General features: G+C 35.6%; 2 protein-coding genes across 6 annotated transcripts in view; one reads left to right on the forward strand and one right to left on the reverse strand.

The window, feature by feature from the left end:
- The window catches only part of KLHL32 (kelch like family member 32), a 251,317-nt gene extending 237,390 nt beyond the window's left edge, over window positions 1-13,927 (forward strand). For all 5 annotated transcript variants that reach the window (XM_043591974.1, XM_043591975.1, XM_043591977.1 and 2 more), the window contains one exon: window positions 9,951-13,927. In XM_043591974.1, the coding sequence (XP_043447909.1) occupies window positions 9,951-10,112 (162 nt within the window). In that variant the 3' untranslated portion in view covers window positions 10,113-13,927. The remainder of the gene's footprint in view (window positions 1-9,950) is intronic.
- Window positions 12,926-17,751, reverse strand: part of MMS22L (MMS22 like, DNA repair protein) — a 133,868-nt gene continuing 129,042 nt past the window's right edge. The window contains exon 25 of the mRNA XM_043591973.1: window positions 12,926-17,119. Coding sequence (XP_043447908.1) covers window positions 17,038-17,119 — 82 coding nt within the window. The 3' untranslated portion in view covers window positions 12,926-17,037. The remainder of the gene's footprint in view (window positions 17,120-17,751) is intronic.

The raw sequence follows: 17,751 nt of genomic DNA on the forward strand, positions 1-17,751 counted from the left end.
GATGGCTGTATTTACCATTTGTCACCATATAATGTTACTACAATATTTACTGACTGTATGCCCTATGCTATATTTTTCATCTCCATGACTTACTTTGTAACTAGAAATCTGTACCTCTTAAGCCCTTTTGTCATTTTCACCTGTTCCCCTAACCCACCTCTGTTCTGGAAAACTGTTCTGGCAGTTTGTTCTCTGTACTTAAGAGTCTGTTTTTCTTGTTTGTTCATGTGTTTTTGCTGTTGTAGTAGTTTGTTTTAGATTCCACATATAATGAAATCATATGGTATTTGTGTTTCTGTCAGACTTAGTTAGCAAAATACTCTATTGGTCCATCAATGTCTCAAATGGCAAGATCTCATTCGTTATTATGTCTGAGTACTATTCCATTGTTGTGTGTATAATTGCATCTTCTTTACCAATTCCTATATCAGTGGACACCTATATGCTTCCATATTTTGGCTATTGTAAACTATGTTGCAATAAATATAGGAGTGCATATATCTTTTCAATTGTTTTCACATTCTTTGGGTCAATACCCAGTAGTAGAATTATTATATCACATGGTATTTCTATTTTTAATTTTTTGAGGAACCTCCATAATGTTCTCCACAGTGGCTGCACCAATTTTCAGTTCCACCATCAGTGAAGTCTTACTTCTTTTGCACATGCTCGCCAAAACTTATTAGATTTTTTTTAAATAGTTTTTTTTTAATGCCTATTTATTTTTTAGAGAGAGACAGAGTGTGAGCAAGGGAGGGGCAGAGAGAGGGTGAGTGAGGCACAGAATCTGAAGCAGGCTCCAGGCTCTGAGCTGTCAACACATAGCCTGATGCGGGGCTCAAACTTGTGAACCGCGAGATCATGACCTGAGTGGAATTCAGATGCCTAACCAACTAAGCCACCCAGGCACCCCACTTAGATTTTTAATGCTAGCCATTTTGACTGGTGTGAAGTGATATCTCATTGTGGCTTTGATTTGCATTTCCCTGATGATTAATGATATTAAGGAGTATGTGTGTTGCAGTCTCTCTGTGTTCTTCAGAAAAATGTCTCTTCATGTCCTCTGCCCAATTTTAAATCTGATTGTTCTTTTGGTATTGAGTTATATAAGTTCTTTATATATTTTGGATATCAACCCCTTATCAGACCTATCATTTGCAAATATCTTTTCCCATTCAGGAGGTTGCCTTTTCATTTTGTTGATAATTTCCTTCACTGTAAAAAGCTTTTAATTTTGATGTCATTCTAATAGTTTACTTTTGCCTTTGTTTCCCTTGCTTGAGGAGACCTAGTCATAAATACATGGCTGAGACTGATGTCCAAGAGATTATTCCTATGTTTTTTTTTAAGGATTTTAATGGTCTCAAGCTTCACATTTAGGTCTTTAATGAATTTCAAGTTTATTTTTGTGTGTGGTATAAGAAAGTAGTCCAGTTTCATTCTTTTGCATGTAGCTGTTTTCCCAACACCATTTATTGTATAGATTGTCTTTTCCACATTGTTTGTCTTGCCTCCTGTGTTGTAGATTAATTGATCGTATAAGCATGGGTTTATTTCTAAGCTTTCTATTCTATTCCATTGATCTATGTGTCTATATGCTGCCAGTACCATATTGTTGTAATTACTATATGTTTGTAGTATAACTGATATATGGGATTGTGGTACCCCTAGTTTCATTTTCCTTTCTCAAGATTGTTTTGGCCATTTGAGGCCTTTTGTGATTCCATACAAGTTTTAGGAATGTTTGTTCTAGTTTTGTGAAAAATGCAACTGATATTCTGATAAGGATTGCATTGAATATCTAGGTTACTTTGGGTAGTATGGACATTTTAACAATATTCTTTCAGTCTGTGAATATGGTAGATCTATCCATTTGTCTTATCTTCAGTTTCTTCCATTAATATTTTATAGATGAGTACAGAGTATAGGTCTTTCACCTTCTTAAATTTATTCTTAGGTATCTTATCCTCTTTGGTGCAGTTATAAATGGGATTTTCTTCCTTTTTATTGAAGTATTGCTGACATACAGTTAACATAGTGATTCAACAAACTTACACATTATGCTATGGTCACCATGGGTGTAGCTATCATCTGTCACTATACAATGCTATTATAATACCATTGACTATATTCTCTATGATGTACATTTTACCCCTGTGATTTATTTATTCCATAACCTAAAGCCTGTATCTCCCACTCCTCTTCACCCATTTTGCTCCTGTCCCACCCCCACCCCTCTGACAACCAACCATTTTTTCTCTGTATTTATGGGTCTGTTACTGGTTTTTGTTCCTTTTTGAGATTCCACATATAAGTGAAATCATATGATATTTGTGTTTCTCTAACTTATTTCACTTAGCATAATATCCTCTTGGTCCATCCATGTTTCCCCAGATCAGAAGATCTTTTTAGGCTAAGTAATGTTCCATTGTATATACATACCACTTTTTCATTCATTCATCTATTGATGGGCACTGTGTTGCTTCCATATCTTGGCTATTGTAAATAATGCTTCAATAAACATAGAGGTGTAAAAATCTTTCTGCATTGGTGTTTTTGTATTCTCTGGATAAATACCCAGTATTGGAATTACTGGATCTTATGGTATTTCTGTTTTTAAGTTTTTGAGGAACCTCTATACTGTGTTCCACAGTGGCTGCATGAATTTACATTTCCACCAATAGTGCACAAGAGTCCCCTTTTCTCCACATCCTCACCAGCACTTGAAGTTCTAATCTTTTTGATAATAGCCATTCTGAGTAGTGTGAAGTAATAGCTCATTGTGGTTTTGATTTGCATCTGATGATTAGTGGTGTTGAGCTTCTTTTCATGTGCTTGCCATCTGTATGTTTTCTTAGGAAGAATGTCTGTTCAGGTCCTCTGACCATCATTTTAATCAGATCGTTTCTCTTGGTATTGAGTTGTATAAGTTCTTTACATATTTTGGATATTAACTCCTTATCATATATTGTTTGCAAATATCTTCTTTGATTCCGTAGGTTGACATTTTTTGCTTTGTTGATGGTATACTTTGCTGTGCAAAAAGCTTTTTTTCCTCAGTCCCAATAGTTCATTTTTGGTTTTGTTTCCGTTGCCTCAGGACAATGTTGCAAAGGTCACAGCCAGAGAGATTACTGCCTGTTTTCTTCTAGGAGTTTTACAGTTTCATGTCTCCCATGAAGGTCTTTAATGCATTTTGTGTTTGTTTTTGTGTATGCTGTAAGAAAGAGTCCTATTTCATTCTTTTGCAGGGAGTTGTCCAGTTTTCCCAACACACTTATTGAAGAGACCGTCTTCTCCCAACTCTATATTTTGCATCTTGTGTTGTAGTAGATTAACTGACCATATACGTGTGGGTGTATATCTGGGCTCTGTTTCTGTTCCATTCATCTCTGTGTCTGTTTTTGTGCCAGTAGCATACTGTTTTGATTACTACAGCTTTATAGTATATCTTAAAATCTTGCTTTGTGATACCATCAGCTTTGTTCTTCCATCTCAAATTTCCTTGGCTATTTGGGGTCTTTTGTGGTTTCTTAAAAATTTTAGGGTTATTTGTTCTTGTTCTGGCAAAAATGCTATTGGTATTTTGATAGAAAATGCATTGAATCTGTAGACTGCTATAGATTCTCCCAGTACCTGAACACAGTATATTTTCCCACTTGTTTATGTTGTCCTTATTCTCTTTCATCAATGTTGTACAGTTTTCAGCATACAGATCTTTTCAAATCCTTGGTTAAGTTTACTACTAGATGTTTTATTCCTTTTGGTATAATTATAACTCAAACTATTTTCTTAATTTCTCTTTCTGCCACTTCATTATTAGTGTATAGATATGCAACTCATTTTTGAGTATTAATTTTGTATCCTGCAACTTTAGTGAATTCATTTACTACTCCTAACAGTGTTAGGTGGAGTCTTTAGGGTTTTCTATGGTATAGCATTATATTATCGGCAAATAGTGATAGCTTAACTTCTTCCTTACCAATTTGGATGCCTTTATTTCTTTCTCCTGTCTGATTGCTGTGGCTAGGACTTCCAGCACTATGCTGAATAAAAGTGGCAAGAGTGAACATCTTTGTTTTATTCCTGATCATAGCAGAAAAAACCGTTCATCCTCATGGACTAAAATGTTAGCTGTGGGTATTCATATTGTCCTTTGGTATATTGAGATATGTTCCCTCTAATCCCACTATATTGAGAATTTTAAAAATCAGAAATAGATGAATTTTGCCAAATGCTTTTTCTGCATCTATTGAGATGATCATAATAGTTACCATTTTTTAATGTGATATCAGGTTGATTTGTAAATATTGAACCATACTTGCATCCTTTCAATAAATCCCACTTAATTTTTGTGATTCTTTTAATATATTGTTGAATGCAGTTTGCTAATCTTTTGTTGATGATTTTTGCATCTATGTTCAGGGTTATTGGCCTGTAGGTTTCTTTATAGTATCTTTGATTTTGGTAATAGTGCAATGCTGGTCTTATAGACTATATTTGGAAGCTTTCCTTCCACATTTATTTTTTTGAAATAGTTTGAGAATAAGTATTAACTGTTCTTAAAATGTGTGGTGGAATTCACCTGTGAATCCATCTGGTCTTGGACTTTTGTTTTTTAGGAGTTTTTTCATTACTGATTCAATTTTCATAAATGGTCTGTTCAGATTTTCTGTTTCTTTGTGATTTGGTTTTGGAAGATTCTGTGTTTCTAGGAATTATCCATTTCTTCTAGGCTGTCTAGTTTTTGTATAATTTTCATAGTATTCTCTTATAATTCTTTTTATTTCTGTGGTGTCCGTTTTCTTACTACTTTTATTTCTTTTATTTAAAGTTTAAGAGAGACTCAGCAGGGGAGAGGGGATGAGAGGAGCAGAGGATCTGAAGCAGCAGGATCTGTGCTGACAGCAGAGAGTGTGACACTGGCTCAAACTCAGGAACCATGAGATCATGACCTGAACCAAAGTTGGATGCTCAACCAACTGAGCCACCCAGGCACCTCTACTTCTCTTTCATTTCTTATTCTATTTATTTGTGTCTCCTTTCCTTTTTTCTTGATAGGTCTAATTTTCTGTCAATTTTGTTTATCTTTTCAAGAACTAGCTCTTGGTTTTGTTGATCTTTTCTATGTCTCCATTTCATTTATCCATGCTCTGATCTTTATTATTTCTTTCCTTGTACCCTTGTACTAACCTTGGACTTTGCTCTTCTTTTTCTAGTTCCTTTAGATGTAAGTTTAGATTGAGATGTTTATTTTTTATTAAAATTTTAAAAACATGTTTATTCATTTTTTGAGAGACAGAGTGTGAGTGGGGGAGGGGCAGAGAGAGAGAGAGAGAGGGAGGGAGACACAGAATCTGAAGCTGGTTCCAGGCTCTGAGCTGTCAGCACAGAGCCCGATGCAGGGCTTGAACTCATGAACCTCAGATCATGACCTGAGCCAAAGTCAGACACTTAACCGAGCCACCCTGGCATCCCAGAATTTTTATTTCTTGAGGTAGTCCTATATCACTATACATTTCCCTCTTTGGGACACAGTGAAAATGGTTCTAGATTTTTGCCTTGTGTTTTCATTTACGTTAGTCTCCAAGTATTTTTAACATTTTCTCAGTGTGTACTTCATGGACCCATTGCTTATGTGGTAGAATTTTATTTAACCTCCATGTTTGTGTTTTCCATTTTTGTTTTTTTGTTACTGATTTCTAGTGTCATACTATTGTGATCAGAAAAGATGCATGATACGATTTCAATCTTCTTAAATTTATTGAGTCTTGTATTATGGTTTAACCTATGATCTATTCTGAAGAATGTCCCATGTGACTTGAAAACAATCTGTAATCTTTTGTTTTTGGATGGAATGTTCCATATATAGCTCTTATACCAGCTGGACCTAATGTGTCATTTTAAAGATACTGTTGAGGGGCACCTGGGTGGCTCAGTCATTTAAGCATCCCAACTTCAGCTCAGGTCATAATCTCATGGTTCATGAGTTTGCTGTCAGTGCAGAGCCTGCTTTGGATCCTGTCCCCCGCTCTCTCTCTGCCCCTCCCCAGCTCACTCGCTCTCTCTCAAAATTAATAACTTAAAAAAAAGACTGTTGATTCCTTCTAGTGTATATTTCATTGTTATTGTATTCTCAACTTTTTTTTTTAATGTTTATTTTGAGAGACAGTGTGAGCAAGGGAGGGGCAGAGAGAGACACACACACAGAATCCAAAGCAGGCTCCAGGCTCTGAGCCATCAGCACAGAGCCTGATGCAGGGCTCGAACCCATAAGCTGTGAGATCATGACCTGAGCTGAAGTCGGACCCTTAACCGACTGAGCCACCCAGGTGCCCCTGATTGGTTCTTTTTAATATTTTTTCTGTTGACATTTTCACTGTCACTTCCACTCTTCAGTCTGGTGAGCTTCTTTATAACCATTACTTTGTTAGGTAGATTGGTTATTTCCATTTTATCTAGTTTATTTTCTGAGGACTTGTCATGTTCTTTTATTTGGAGCATATTCATTTATCTCCTTACATTGTCTTTGTGTTTGTTCTTATGAATTAGAACAGTTACTTCTAAAATTGATGGAAGAATCTTGTGTATGATCATCCCGTGTTGACTGTGTTTAGTGACTGGGTGGTTAGAGCTGTGGCGGGCATGAGCTTGGTGGTCCTGAGGCACTCCATGCTGGGGCTTCCCTGATGAGATGACTGTAGCTGAAATGGGCATGGGTCAGGGTATTCCTATCTCTCAATGCAGAGGGTGCCCCAGCAAGACAGCTGAAACTAAAGTTGGTGCTAGCCAGGTTATTCTGGGGCTGTCCACTGTATGGGCACCCCGGAAGATAGCTTAAGCCAAAGCAGATGCAAGCTGGGGTGTACTGGTGTTCTCTGCATGGAGGGCACCATGGCAGATTAGATGAAGGTGAAGAGGGCTGCAGGCTGGAGTGTCTTGGGCATCCTGTGCAGGGGCTACCCTGGTGGGGTAGCTGGAGCCAAGGTGTAGTGTGGTCCAGGGCATCCTGGGGCATTCCATACAGTGGGTGCCTTGACAGGAGAGCTGTAGTTGAACCGGGTGCAGGCTGGAGTCTCCTCAAATGCTGTTCATAGAGTGCTGTGATAGGGCTAGACCCATGGCTAGTGTGGGCTAGCCATGTGCACAAAAACTCATGGTGTTTGGTGCAGGGTATGCCCTGGTGAGGTGGCTATAGCTAAGACAGGGTGCAGACTTCGGGTTCTTGCGATGCTCTGTTCAGGGATAGTCCTGGATCTCTCGAGTTGGGGGTGTCATACATAGCAAGACATTAGGAGCTAAAATAATGTGTGCCTGGAGTGTGCCATAGTGCTTTGTGCCTGTGTCACCTTGGTAAGTAAGGTGGCTGTAGCTGTAGTGAGCCCTGAGAAGGGGTGTCTTGGTGTGTGGTGTGCTGGAGGCTGATGTAATTGGATGGCTCAGTCTGGTGTGGGGTAGAGGCCAGGGGTTCAGAGTCAATAGGCTGGCTAGAGTGCCTGGACACTATGCCTGTCCATGCTGTCACGATGGAGAGGGAACATAAAACAGCTGTGTTCACCAGCATCTCCAATCCAGAGTTCTAGCTGCTGTCCTGTTGCTTGGTGGTGGTAGGGCTGGATCCTTTATGTTTTAGTTGCTTTTAATTTGTAGCTTTCTTTCTGTGCCCCAGGGTGGGTGCATTACAGTCCCTTAGTACTATCCCTCTCCACTGCTCTTCAGTGTTGGGACTGTGGGTTCTCTTTAGTAACAAGACTCCATCTTACAGTTATGTGATCTTTTGTGCAGAGGCTGTTCAGTCAGCTCTCACTTCTTCAGAAGGAATTGCTCTACAATAGGTTTATTATTTGGTGTGTCTGTGGAGGAGGTGAGTTCATACTCTTCCTAAGTGGTCATCTTGGACTACTCTCCAATGGAACTGTTCTCTTAATTTCTCTTTCTGCTACTTCATTATTACTGTATAGAAATGTAATAACAAAATTAACATACAGAAATGTATCCTGCAACTTTACTGAATTCATTCATCTGTTCTTTGGTGGAGTGTTTCGGGTTTTACATATACACATACACACACACACACACGCACATGTCATTGGCCAATAGTGGTTAAGTTTATCTTACCAATTTGGATACTTTCCTCCTTCTTGCTTGATTGCTGCAGCTAGGATGTCCAGTATTATTTTGAATTAAAATGGTAAGAGTGGACCTTCTTGTCTTGTTCCTGGTCTTTAGAGGGAAACCTTTCAGTATGATGTTGGCTGTGGGTTTTTCATATATGGTTGGTGTTATGGTATGTTCTCTCTAAACCCACTTTGTTGAGTTTTTATCATGAATGGATGTTGCATTTTGTCAAATGCTTTTTCTGTATCTACTGACGTGACCATATGGTTTTTAGTTATTACTCTTATTAATATATCACATTAACCTATTTGTGAATATTGAAACGCTTTTTATTCCTGGAATAAATCTCACTTGATCGAGGTAAATGATATATTTTTTAATGTATTTAGTTTGCTAATATTTGTTCAGCATTTTTTGCATGTATGTTCATCAGATACACTGGCCTGTAAGGTGGTTTTGTTTTGTTTTGGTCTTTTTGATAGTGTCTGGTTTTGGTATCAGGGTAAAGCTGGCCTTGTAGAATATATTTGGAAATTTTCCTTCCTCTTCTATTTTTTGGAATCCAGTAAAACCTTGATTTGCAAGCATAATTCATTCCAGAAGCATGCTTGTAATCCAAAGTGCTTGTATATCAAAGTGAATTTTAAGTACCATTGGCTCAGTTGTGATCATGTAACATTCAGTATCCCATACTACACGTATTACAAGACATCACTTGTTTATCAAGTTAAAATTTATTAGAAATGTCTGCTCGTCTTGCAGAACAAGTTACTCGCAATCCAAGGTTTCACTGTAGTTTGAGAACAGGTATCAACACTTTAAATCTTTGTTGAATTTACCTATGAAGCCATATGGGTCCTGGACTTTTGTTGGTAGCTGTTTGATTACTAGTAATGAAATTGAATGGGTAATCAGGCCATATTTTCTATTTCTTTCTGATTTAGCTTTAGAAGATTGTATGTTTCTAAGAATTTATCCACTTCTAAGTTGTCCCAATTTGTTGGCACATTTTTCAGAGTCATTTCTTGCAACCCTTTGTATTTCTGTGGTGTCAAGTTATTTTTCTTCCTTCATTTCTGATTTGGGTCTTCATGTGTCTGGATAAAGGTTTCTCTTCATTAATCAATTCTTACTCATTTTTCTTTTTTTAAGTTTATTTCCACTCTAATCTTTATTCTATCCTTCCTTTTACTATCTTTGTTCTTTTTCTAGATCCTTTAGGTATAAGGTTAGGTTGAGATTTTTGTTTGAGGCTGTTATAAACTTCCCTGTTAGAACTGCTTTGCTGTGTCCTGAAGATTTTGTACCATAATGTTTTCACCTACATTTTTCTCCACGAATTTTTTGATTTCTTTGATTTTCCTTGAGTCTATGTGTTTGCATTTTTTTCCAGTTCTTATAAATTATTTCTAGGTACTCTTGTGGTATGAAGAGATGCTTTGTATGATTTCAATCTTCTTAAATTTATTGAGATTTGTTTTGTGGCCTAACGTGATCTATCCTAGAGAATATTCCATGTTCACTTGAAACGAATGTGTATTCCACTGTTTTTGGATGGAATATTCTGTGTATATCTGTCTTTTTCTTAGAGGAAGACAAAGATACCTACCTAAAAACTGTTTACATTATGTAGACACATAAAAATATATAAATGTATATAAGAACACTCACCTGGACCTTAATACAAATTTCTGGTTCCATACTGTGAGGAAAAAAACGAATGCCTAAGGTCATGGCGGCATCACTGAGTTCAACTGCAGGCCTCCTTTAATGTGTATACGGCATTATTTTGAGCAATCATCTTTGACGAACAGGCTTCTCTTCTTTTGTAGGTGGTGGATGTAAGTAGAGAAGGCAAAGAAGAAGTATTTTATGGGCCTACACTCCCTTTTGCTTCTAATGGAATAGCGGCATGCTTCCTTCCAGCTCCATATTTCACATGCCCTAACCTTCAGACTCTTCAAGTGCCTCATCACAGGATTGGGACCATCTGAAAACCAATGCTTTGTTAATAACTATCATTAACAGAAGGGAAAGAAAAGCTTCACTTCTGAATACTGGGCATGAAAAGACTCAGTGCTCAATGCTTCCTTGTTTTGTTTTATATGTCTTATTTTCAGATAAACATTAGCAAAAAATGAACAGTTTTCTAAAATACATTACTGAAACCTCCTGTCACCCTTCTCTCTGTGTGTCAATATGCAATATGTCTGACTTTTACTGTGGTGTAGCTCAGTGACAACTTAATGGTCAATTACTGTTCCATGGGTCTTTAGAGCCTTTGTTGTAGACTTTCTCTAATCAGCACTGTCTAGGAAAACAGGAAAATGTTAGTAAGGCAATTTATTTCACAAGTACTGCCATCAATGATCTTCAAAAAAAAAAATCTTCCGTAGTTAATCCCCTTACTACTTAAAACTGGGTTTGTAATTTTTCTTTTAAAAATTTAACATTATGCAGCCCCACTAGTATAGACTCAGTATTATGACATTATAAAATTTTAAATGCCATGTTTTATTCACAGTAACACGCATGATAGAAGTACACTGGAACAGCGGTTGGAACGCCCAGATTGTTCAGCTTGGTTACTGTGACCTTGGGCTAGGTGCTTAACTTTCAGTGCTAGTTTTCCCATTCTTTAAGGAGGATAATTATTGATTTCCGTATCAATTCAGAAGAATGTTGTGAGGATTAGGCAAATGCTCTGAAGTACTTCATTTAAGAAAAAAAAAGTTACTCAAATTACAAGGTATTTTACTGTCTTTAGAATTCTGTAACTGAACGGGGAGATTATTTTTGAAATTATTTAAAAATTACTAAATAGAACTTGGAACACATGCTGTGGGAGAAATGATTCTGAAAAGCATGTGAAGAGATGCTAATTAGGAAAAGGGGAGTCTACCAAAGCCAAAGATTCCTAAGTCTATACAAATTCTTGCTTCACATCATAATTCAAACACTTGTTTAAACTCATTTAGTGAAAAATGACATTTCAAAGCTCAACAAAAAAAAAAATTAGCTGTACTAATTTGGGCACCATAAAGTGCTCTGACATAACTGTGAACCTAGACTTAGTAGTTCTAATAAAAGTTTTTGCACTTTGTTAAAGGTTATGTCAATCTTGAGCACTTGTGGGACTCTTCCTCCACCACCAATACATATTTTATTACTACCACTTTTAATAATGCATAAGAATTCTTATTTAGGCTAGGTTTTTGGATTTGCTTTGTCTATAACAATAATATATATATATATATATATATATATATATATATATATATATGTATATATACACACATATATATATGTAATAAAAATCACATTGGAACATAAATTCAAGAAGTGTAACATGAGTTTTTCCCTTTTCCTAATCTTGTTAGGATCTAAGTCACTTTACTAAAAGGAAGACTTTATTTACTAAAAGGAGGACTTTTTTCCTTTGGCATAGTTTAATTGTTTAGCAATCCTTACATTACAGGAAGTTGTCATTTATTCATGTAACCACTTTTGGTATTCAGAAATAAAAACAAACTTTTTAAAATCCTAAATACAAAATTCACTAAATTTTCACACTGTTATACCTAAAAATTTTAATTTTTAAATAATAATCTGGTTATTCAGATTAAAGAGCAGAGAAGGAAAGACTAGGCATAAGGGGAAAAAGTAAAATAAAAACCTCCCAGAGATTTAGACAAAAAAACCTTCAGAGTAATTTTACAGTTCTGAAAAGTGAAAATTGATACTGATATGATATTTAGAAGAATTACAGAGTCTCTTTAGAAGAGTTTATAAATCATGTAAACTAAATATTTTAAATGCCTTACCAAGTCAGGAAAATGACTCTGGTATTTCAGACATCTTTTCAAAAAGAACCTAAGCAAGAAGTGTTTCGGATTTATTAAAATTTCTACTTGATACATGAATTGACCTCCAGCTGTTTTACCTTATAAAACCATTACATCTGTAATCCCGCATCCTATATCCAATGAATGAAAGGAAAATGGTCTAAAAGTATGCTTGCCTGACTAATAATGAAAAGGTACCGTGAGATTACTCTTGATATTTTCTGTATAGATTTCTAACTATTCATTTAAAACAAATCAGTATGTTAGCAAACACTTTCTTGGGAAACTTTAATGTATTATCCACTAATATTACAGAATCGAACTCAGAATTAGAAAATATTCTTTACAGTATAGCCAAAGATAGCCTCTAAAGTACAACATTCCTAGGAAAAATAAAACGCAGAATGCTTATGATTAGATCATTTTCCTCAAAGATTCCAGAAAACTGTGCTCATAAAACCAAATTCCACTGAAACTATTCAAATATATATTTTCTATTTAAGTGAACTATAGTAATTCATCTTTCGTTTTTACTCTTTAAAATTATAGACCATATTGTATTTGTAGTTAAATTATTAGGTTAATTTGAATTTCCATAAGAAAAGCATGAAAATTCCAACCACTTAAACACCATTTTCAGATTTTACTATCTAAAAGAAAACACAGTACTGCATAGGTATTAGCACAGTGTTCCTTTGTGTAGGAAGAAAAGCCAGCAAAGACATTAATCTCTAAAACAATGTAAAGTGCAATGAAGTTCCTTAGATTCTTAATAACAAAATACCAATTTGGTTATGATTAGGATATTTTTCTCGTTAGGTTACGATTAAGATATTTTTCTTCCTTTTTCTTCATGTTTTCTTCAAAGTTTAACCCCATGTATACTGTATACCTTTCAACTGTTGAAATGACTAAAAAACTTTGTTTTGCCACAGAATATTAAAACAGGAACAACATAGAAATTATTCTTCCAAGTAATATGGTTCATTTTTATTTTGGTTTTCAAATAATCTTTCATAAAAAAGGAAGTGTAATAATCATGGATGAAGTATAAACTAAATATATACATTTAAAAAATTATTATATGCACAATTAACTTATCAATATACAATAAGGCCCAGCATTTTCTGAAAACACAATTCACAAATGCAATAAATGCTATAAACTGGATAACTATTAGCACACCAAAAACTTTAATAAGCAGAAGTTATTCAATTCCAATCATGTAGTACTTATTTTGGTAATCTTAGCAATATAGATTATCACTGAATCAAAGTACAAATCTTATATCTTATTAAATATGTGAAAAAATATGCTACTTTGCTAGCTTCCCAAACCAACTGTCTTAAGCAAACAAAACATGGTATTTATATTGGCATGCTATGTACTTGACTGACAAGGCAGTATTTTTAACCCTAGGAGGAGAAGGCAGGAGAAGAGCTTTTGGAAAAATGTAAGGTTTACATAAAATCTATAGGATTGAGGGAAGACAGGTTTCCTAGAGGCTTTTCCCAACTGCAGAAACTTGTCAAATTTTTATAGAACAGATAATTTTAACAAAGGGATGTAAAAATAAAAGCTGTCAAAGATTCTGTTAAAGTACACGTAATTCTTTAAGAACAAAATAGTTTTAAAAATTTGTGATGAAGCATGAAAGAAAATAATAATGGGTAAAGAGCACACACACAGGCTACAGGTAAGTTTTGTTTTTGTTTTTGTTTTTAATATAGATGCCCAGGTAGAAAAAGTCAAATAGGCTTAAGAAAAAATATGCTAGGAATAGGTAAAGATACAAAAGTTTTAAACTAAGAAACTCTTCTAATGCAAATGAAGTCAATACTAAAAGATTTCTGTACAGAGATCATACTCCATGTTTTTTACTCCCCCATGAAAACCTAATTAAATGTTCAATTAAAATTTAAATCATAACCAAATCTGAATGTCTAATAAAGTCCTTTCTACCACTCTGTTGTCCTTCAATCATCTTTTACAGAAATTATTTGACTGGAATACTTATATTTTAACTGTCTTCCTACTTAAGTGTCTTAAGGCTAGGTTTCTATAGAAAGGGTAGTATTCTCTCCTGGCAAGCTGAATGAAGCTCAGAGTGCAGAATGAACATGGCATTCAGATGTCTAAGGCAGTCTAGTCTCCTGTGTGAGTTAAGTTTGCATAGAAAAGGTAGAGTCGGATGGCAGAAAGTCTCCTGAAGAGTCTGAATGTCAGCTTATTGACACTGGCAAGTAACTGGAGGTCCTTGAGCAGAAAAGTAACAGGAAGAAAGGATTATTTTAGCAACACTAATGCCAGAACTGTGTGAGGATGAATTACAGGGAAGAAGATCAGAGATAAGGAGGTAAGAAGATCAATAGAGCACAGTAGGAAAGACAGTTGGGGTGTACAGGATGGAAAAAAGAAAAAAATACCAAGAGCCTGTACGGGTGATCACCTGAAAGTGGGGGACATGTAAGAATCCAAGATGCTTCTGAAGTTTCAAGGCTAAATAACTTGTGAAAACAGTGTATTCCCTGGGTAGAAAAGGCAGCAGCTAGTTGAAAATAATTGACAAGTGCAGCTTGACATGTTGCCTTGAGATTTCAAGAGGATCCAACTAGAGGGGTTTAGAGAGAAATTAGCACTAGAAATAGACTTCAGAGATGAAATTATGAGCTAGTGTTCGCAGTTCACTACTAGAAGAATGTTATGACGGAGCAAGTGAAGAGCCACATCTCACCACTGGGGACCGGAAAGAAGAACATGAGGGTTCTTTCAAAGTACAGTATGTAGGGAGGAGGAGTATCACCAAGGAAGGGTTGAGAAGATGAAGGAAAACACAGATGTCAGGCCAAAGGACATGAGAAATGAGAATGTACTCTCAGACTGCACCAAAAGAGAACGGCTTACAATAGAGAGATAGAAGCAGCAGCCCCACAGAGTACAGGTTCTTTAGGGGTAAATACATATTAAGGAAGCAGGAATAAGGTATTTACTCTAAGTCTGGGAATAGAAAAAAGGTAAGATTATCCTATTAAGTGAAGGGTCTGTGAAGATTTTCAAGAAAATGAACTGAGTCATACATTTTTTTTTCTTCAATTAAAAACACACTTCAACACATGTATTTACACATATGTGTTGTCACAGATTGTTTTTTTTTTGTTATGGATTTTTAAAGTATAAACTATTTATTCTTAGCATCTATAGACATATGCCCTAATGCATGATTCAGCAGTGGCTTTTCTCATCTCTTAAAAGTTTCATATTCTAAGGAACATGATTCTCAAAGCTATCTTATTAATCCTATTTTGGAAATAAAAATATATATACACATAAATAACTTCTTTAAAAGCATCACCTTAAACAGATGTACGCTTCATTTGCTGAAACCTGCAAAGCAATACATTAAGTTTAGTAAGTCACTACGATAATGAAAAACTCATTGCTTTAAAGTCTACTAAGTAACCTTAACAAGGATTTTATTCATTCCATTTGTTGAAGTACTAACAGCTGATCTGGCAGGGGGATAAACTATTTGTATGTTGTGAAAACAACAGATACGCCTTTAGACTTCACACATTACAGTAAGGACAGCATTAACAAGTATAGTTCGCTGACTGCAATACACTTCATCTTTAAAGATACTTCTTGAGTTAGAAAAGGAGGAATAGAAGAACCATGATAAAGACTAGAGTCCCAAGAAGGAAACAGTAAGTTATTGCAAAGTTAGCAAACATGATGTGTAAGAAAAAATTTGAAGAAAAAAAACGGGGGGGTGGGGGTCCCAAGGGGGGTGCTCATTCATCTAGGACCTATTAGAGAAAAAGGGACAAAATTGAGAGGTGTTCATTACCTTTGGGCATGAATGATTAGTAATCATGTCTGCACACCTCAAATAGAATGTATGTCACCAATACATTCACATACATTATCCCCTGATTCTTACTAGGACACCGTGAAAAAGAAAAAGGATTAGTATTCTTTTTTTCTCCATGAAGAAACTGAGGCTCAGCAAGGTTAAGTGACTTGCTCAGGTTTACAAAGCAGAGCTGGCTTTGAGACCTAGGTGGGTTCCCAACACTAGGACTGGAGTTCTTTCACCAAGTAAAGCTCACCACAAAAAGGAGACAAGGATAAGAGCCCAACTGGTAAAATAAAAATCTGGATGAAATAAAGAGTTGAGACACAATAGCTGCTAAAGGAAACTAAACTGGTTCCTTGTAAACATAATGTAAGATGCTAAATTATAAAAGGCTCTAATTGATGAGGAGATAAATGGGCTGAGTTCTCAGAAATCTTCTGTTAATAATGTAACCTGAAGATTTTTTTAGATGTTATTTTCTCTTTTCTTAAAGGGTCTTATTTATCCTCCTCCTGATAGAGGTCTTTTAATAAATTCCCCAAAAGAAGGACGACTAAAGAAAAAAATCTGGCAACTGTTGGGACCTAAGCATAAACACTGTTGGCTTAAGTTTTAAAACATTTTATATACTATCTGTATATTCATTTAGCCAGACTCAGCCTCATTCCTCACAGAGCTAAGTGTGCTGGGCATTTATTAACTTGCCTTAGACACAGTATAACAAAAGATGACAAACATACAATCCCACCTCCTGAACCCCTCTTTCCCCAAAACTAGCACAGAACAGCCAGGTAATGTTAAAAAACACAAAATAAAACAAAACAAAAAAACACCCACATCATATTAAAACATATAAGAAACAAAACAAATCACTTACAAGACAGAAAGTCACATTACAGTGAAAAGTTCCTGTATTGACTGGTGCAAATCTACTTAACAGACATACACATGTAACACTCACAGTTAGAAAAGGTTCCTTTAAGTTAGTTTAACTAAAAACTCTTCAAAAGAGAATGCAATTCTGCCAAGTTCCAAAGGTCCTATAATATATTTAATTAACCTTTATTTCCTTACTTATGTACCTTATACTTACAGGTATGTAAGAAAAAAATCCTAGAAAGAATTTTTAACAGAACATCACACAATTAAAAGTATGAATCAGAATGGTGCAAAGCGGCTTCAGATAGTTATAATAGAGAAGGCAAATCACAAAATATGTTAGGTATTATCACTCTCCAGTCTCTGCATTTCATCTTGTCCCACTTGTCCTAGGTGAGATAAAAGTTTGCTATAGGCTTCCCTGTTTAAGAAAAAAGAAAAGATGTAGATACATTTATTACCTTTTCCACTACTTTTCGTTTTAAGTATTTACAAATTGAGCCTACCTGAGTGTCTGTCTGTCTACACGCACACACACTCACACAATATGACTAAAATACTTTGATTCTTTAACAAACTTGGGACATATGACTTGTCATGAGTGCTGACTCCTCTAAAACAACCTCTTTAGGAACTACAGGTCTATTTCCATGATGTTACATTATGTTACACAGTCCAGCACAATCTGAAACTGGGTTGTAAGCCTATAAGAAAAAAAGTCCTATTACTTATTTTTGACCAAAAACCGTATTATTTAATTGGGTCACACACCTTACTCACTGGATACACATGAAGCAGTTGTTTCAGTACATCAAGGCATCCCTCAAAGGGCAGATAATGCCACCATGGATTTTAAGTGTTATAGTCTTCATAGGGCATCCAGCAACACATCTGAGGCTCTAAAGTCCATCTCCCAATGAGGAACACTGAATGTGTTTTGAGCAATAGTAGCACTGATGAAACACAGAGCTTTCAAAGGTGGTCACTTTGAAAAGAACTGTATGTGAATTGCGATGTGTCAATCATAGTATGGAAACATTTGTCAACTCCAAC

This window comes from Prionailurus bengalensis, chromosome B2 (assembly GCF_016509475.1).
Source record: "Prionailurus bengalensis isolate Pbe53 chromosome B2, Fcat_Pben_1.1_paternal_pri, whole genome shotgun sequence".
Taxonomy (NCBI): Eukaryota; Metazoa; Chordata; class Mammalia; order Carnivora; family Felidae; genus Prionailurus; species Prionailurus bengalensis.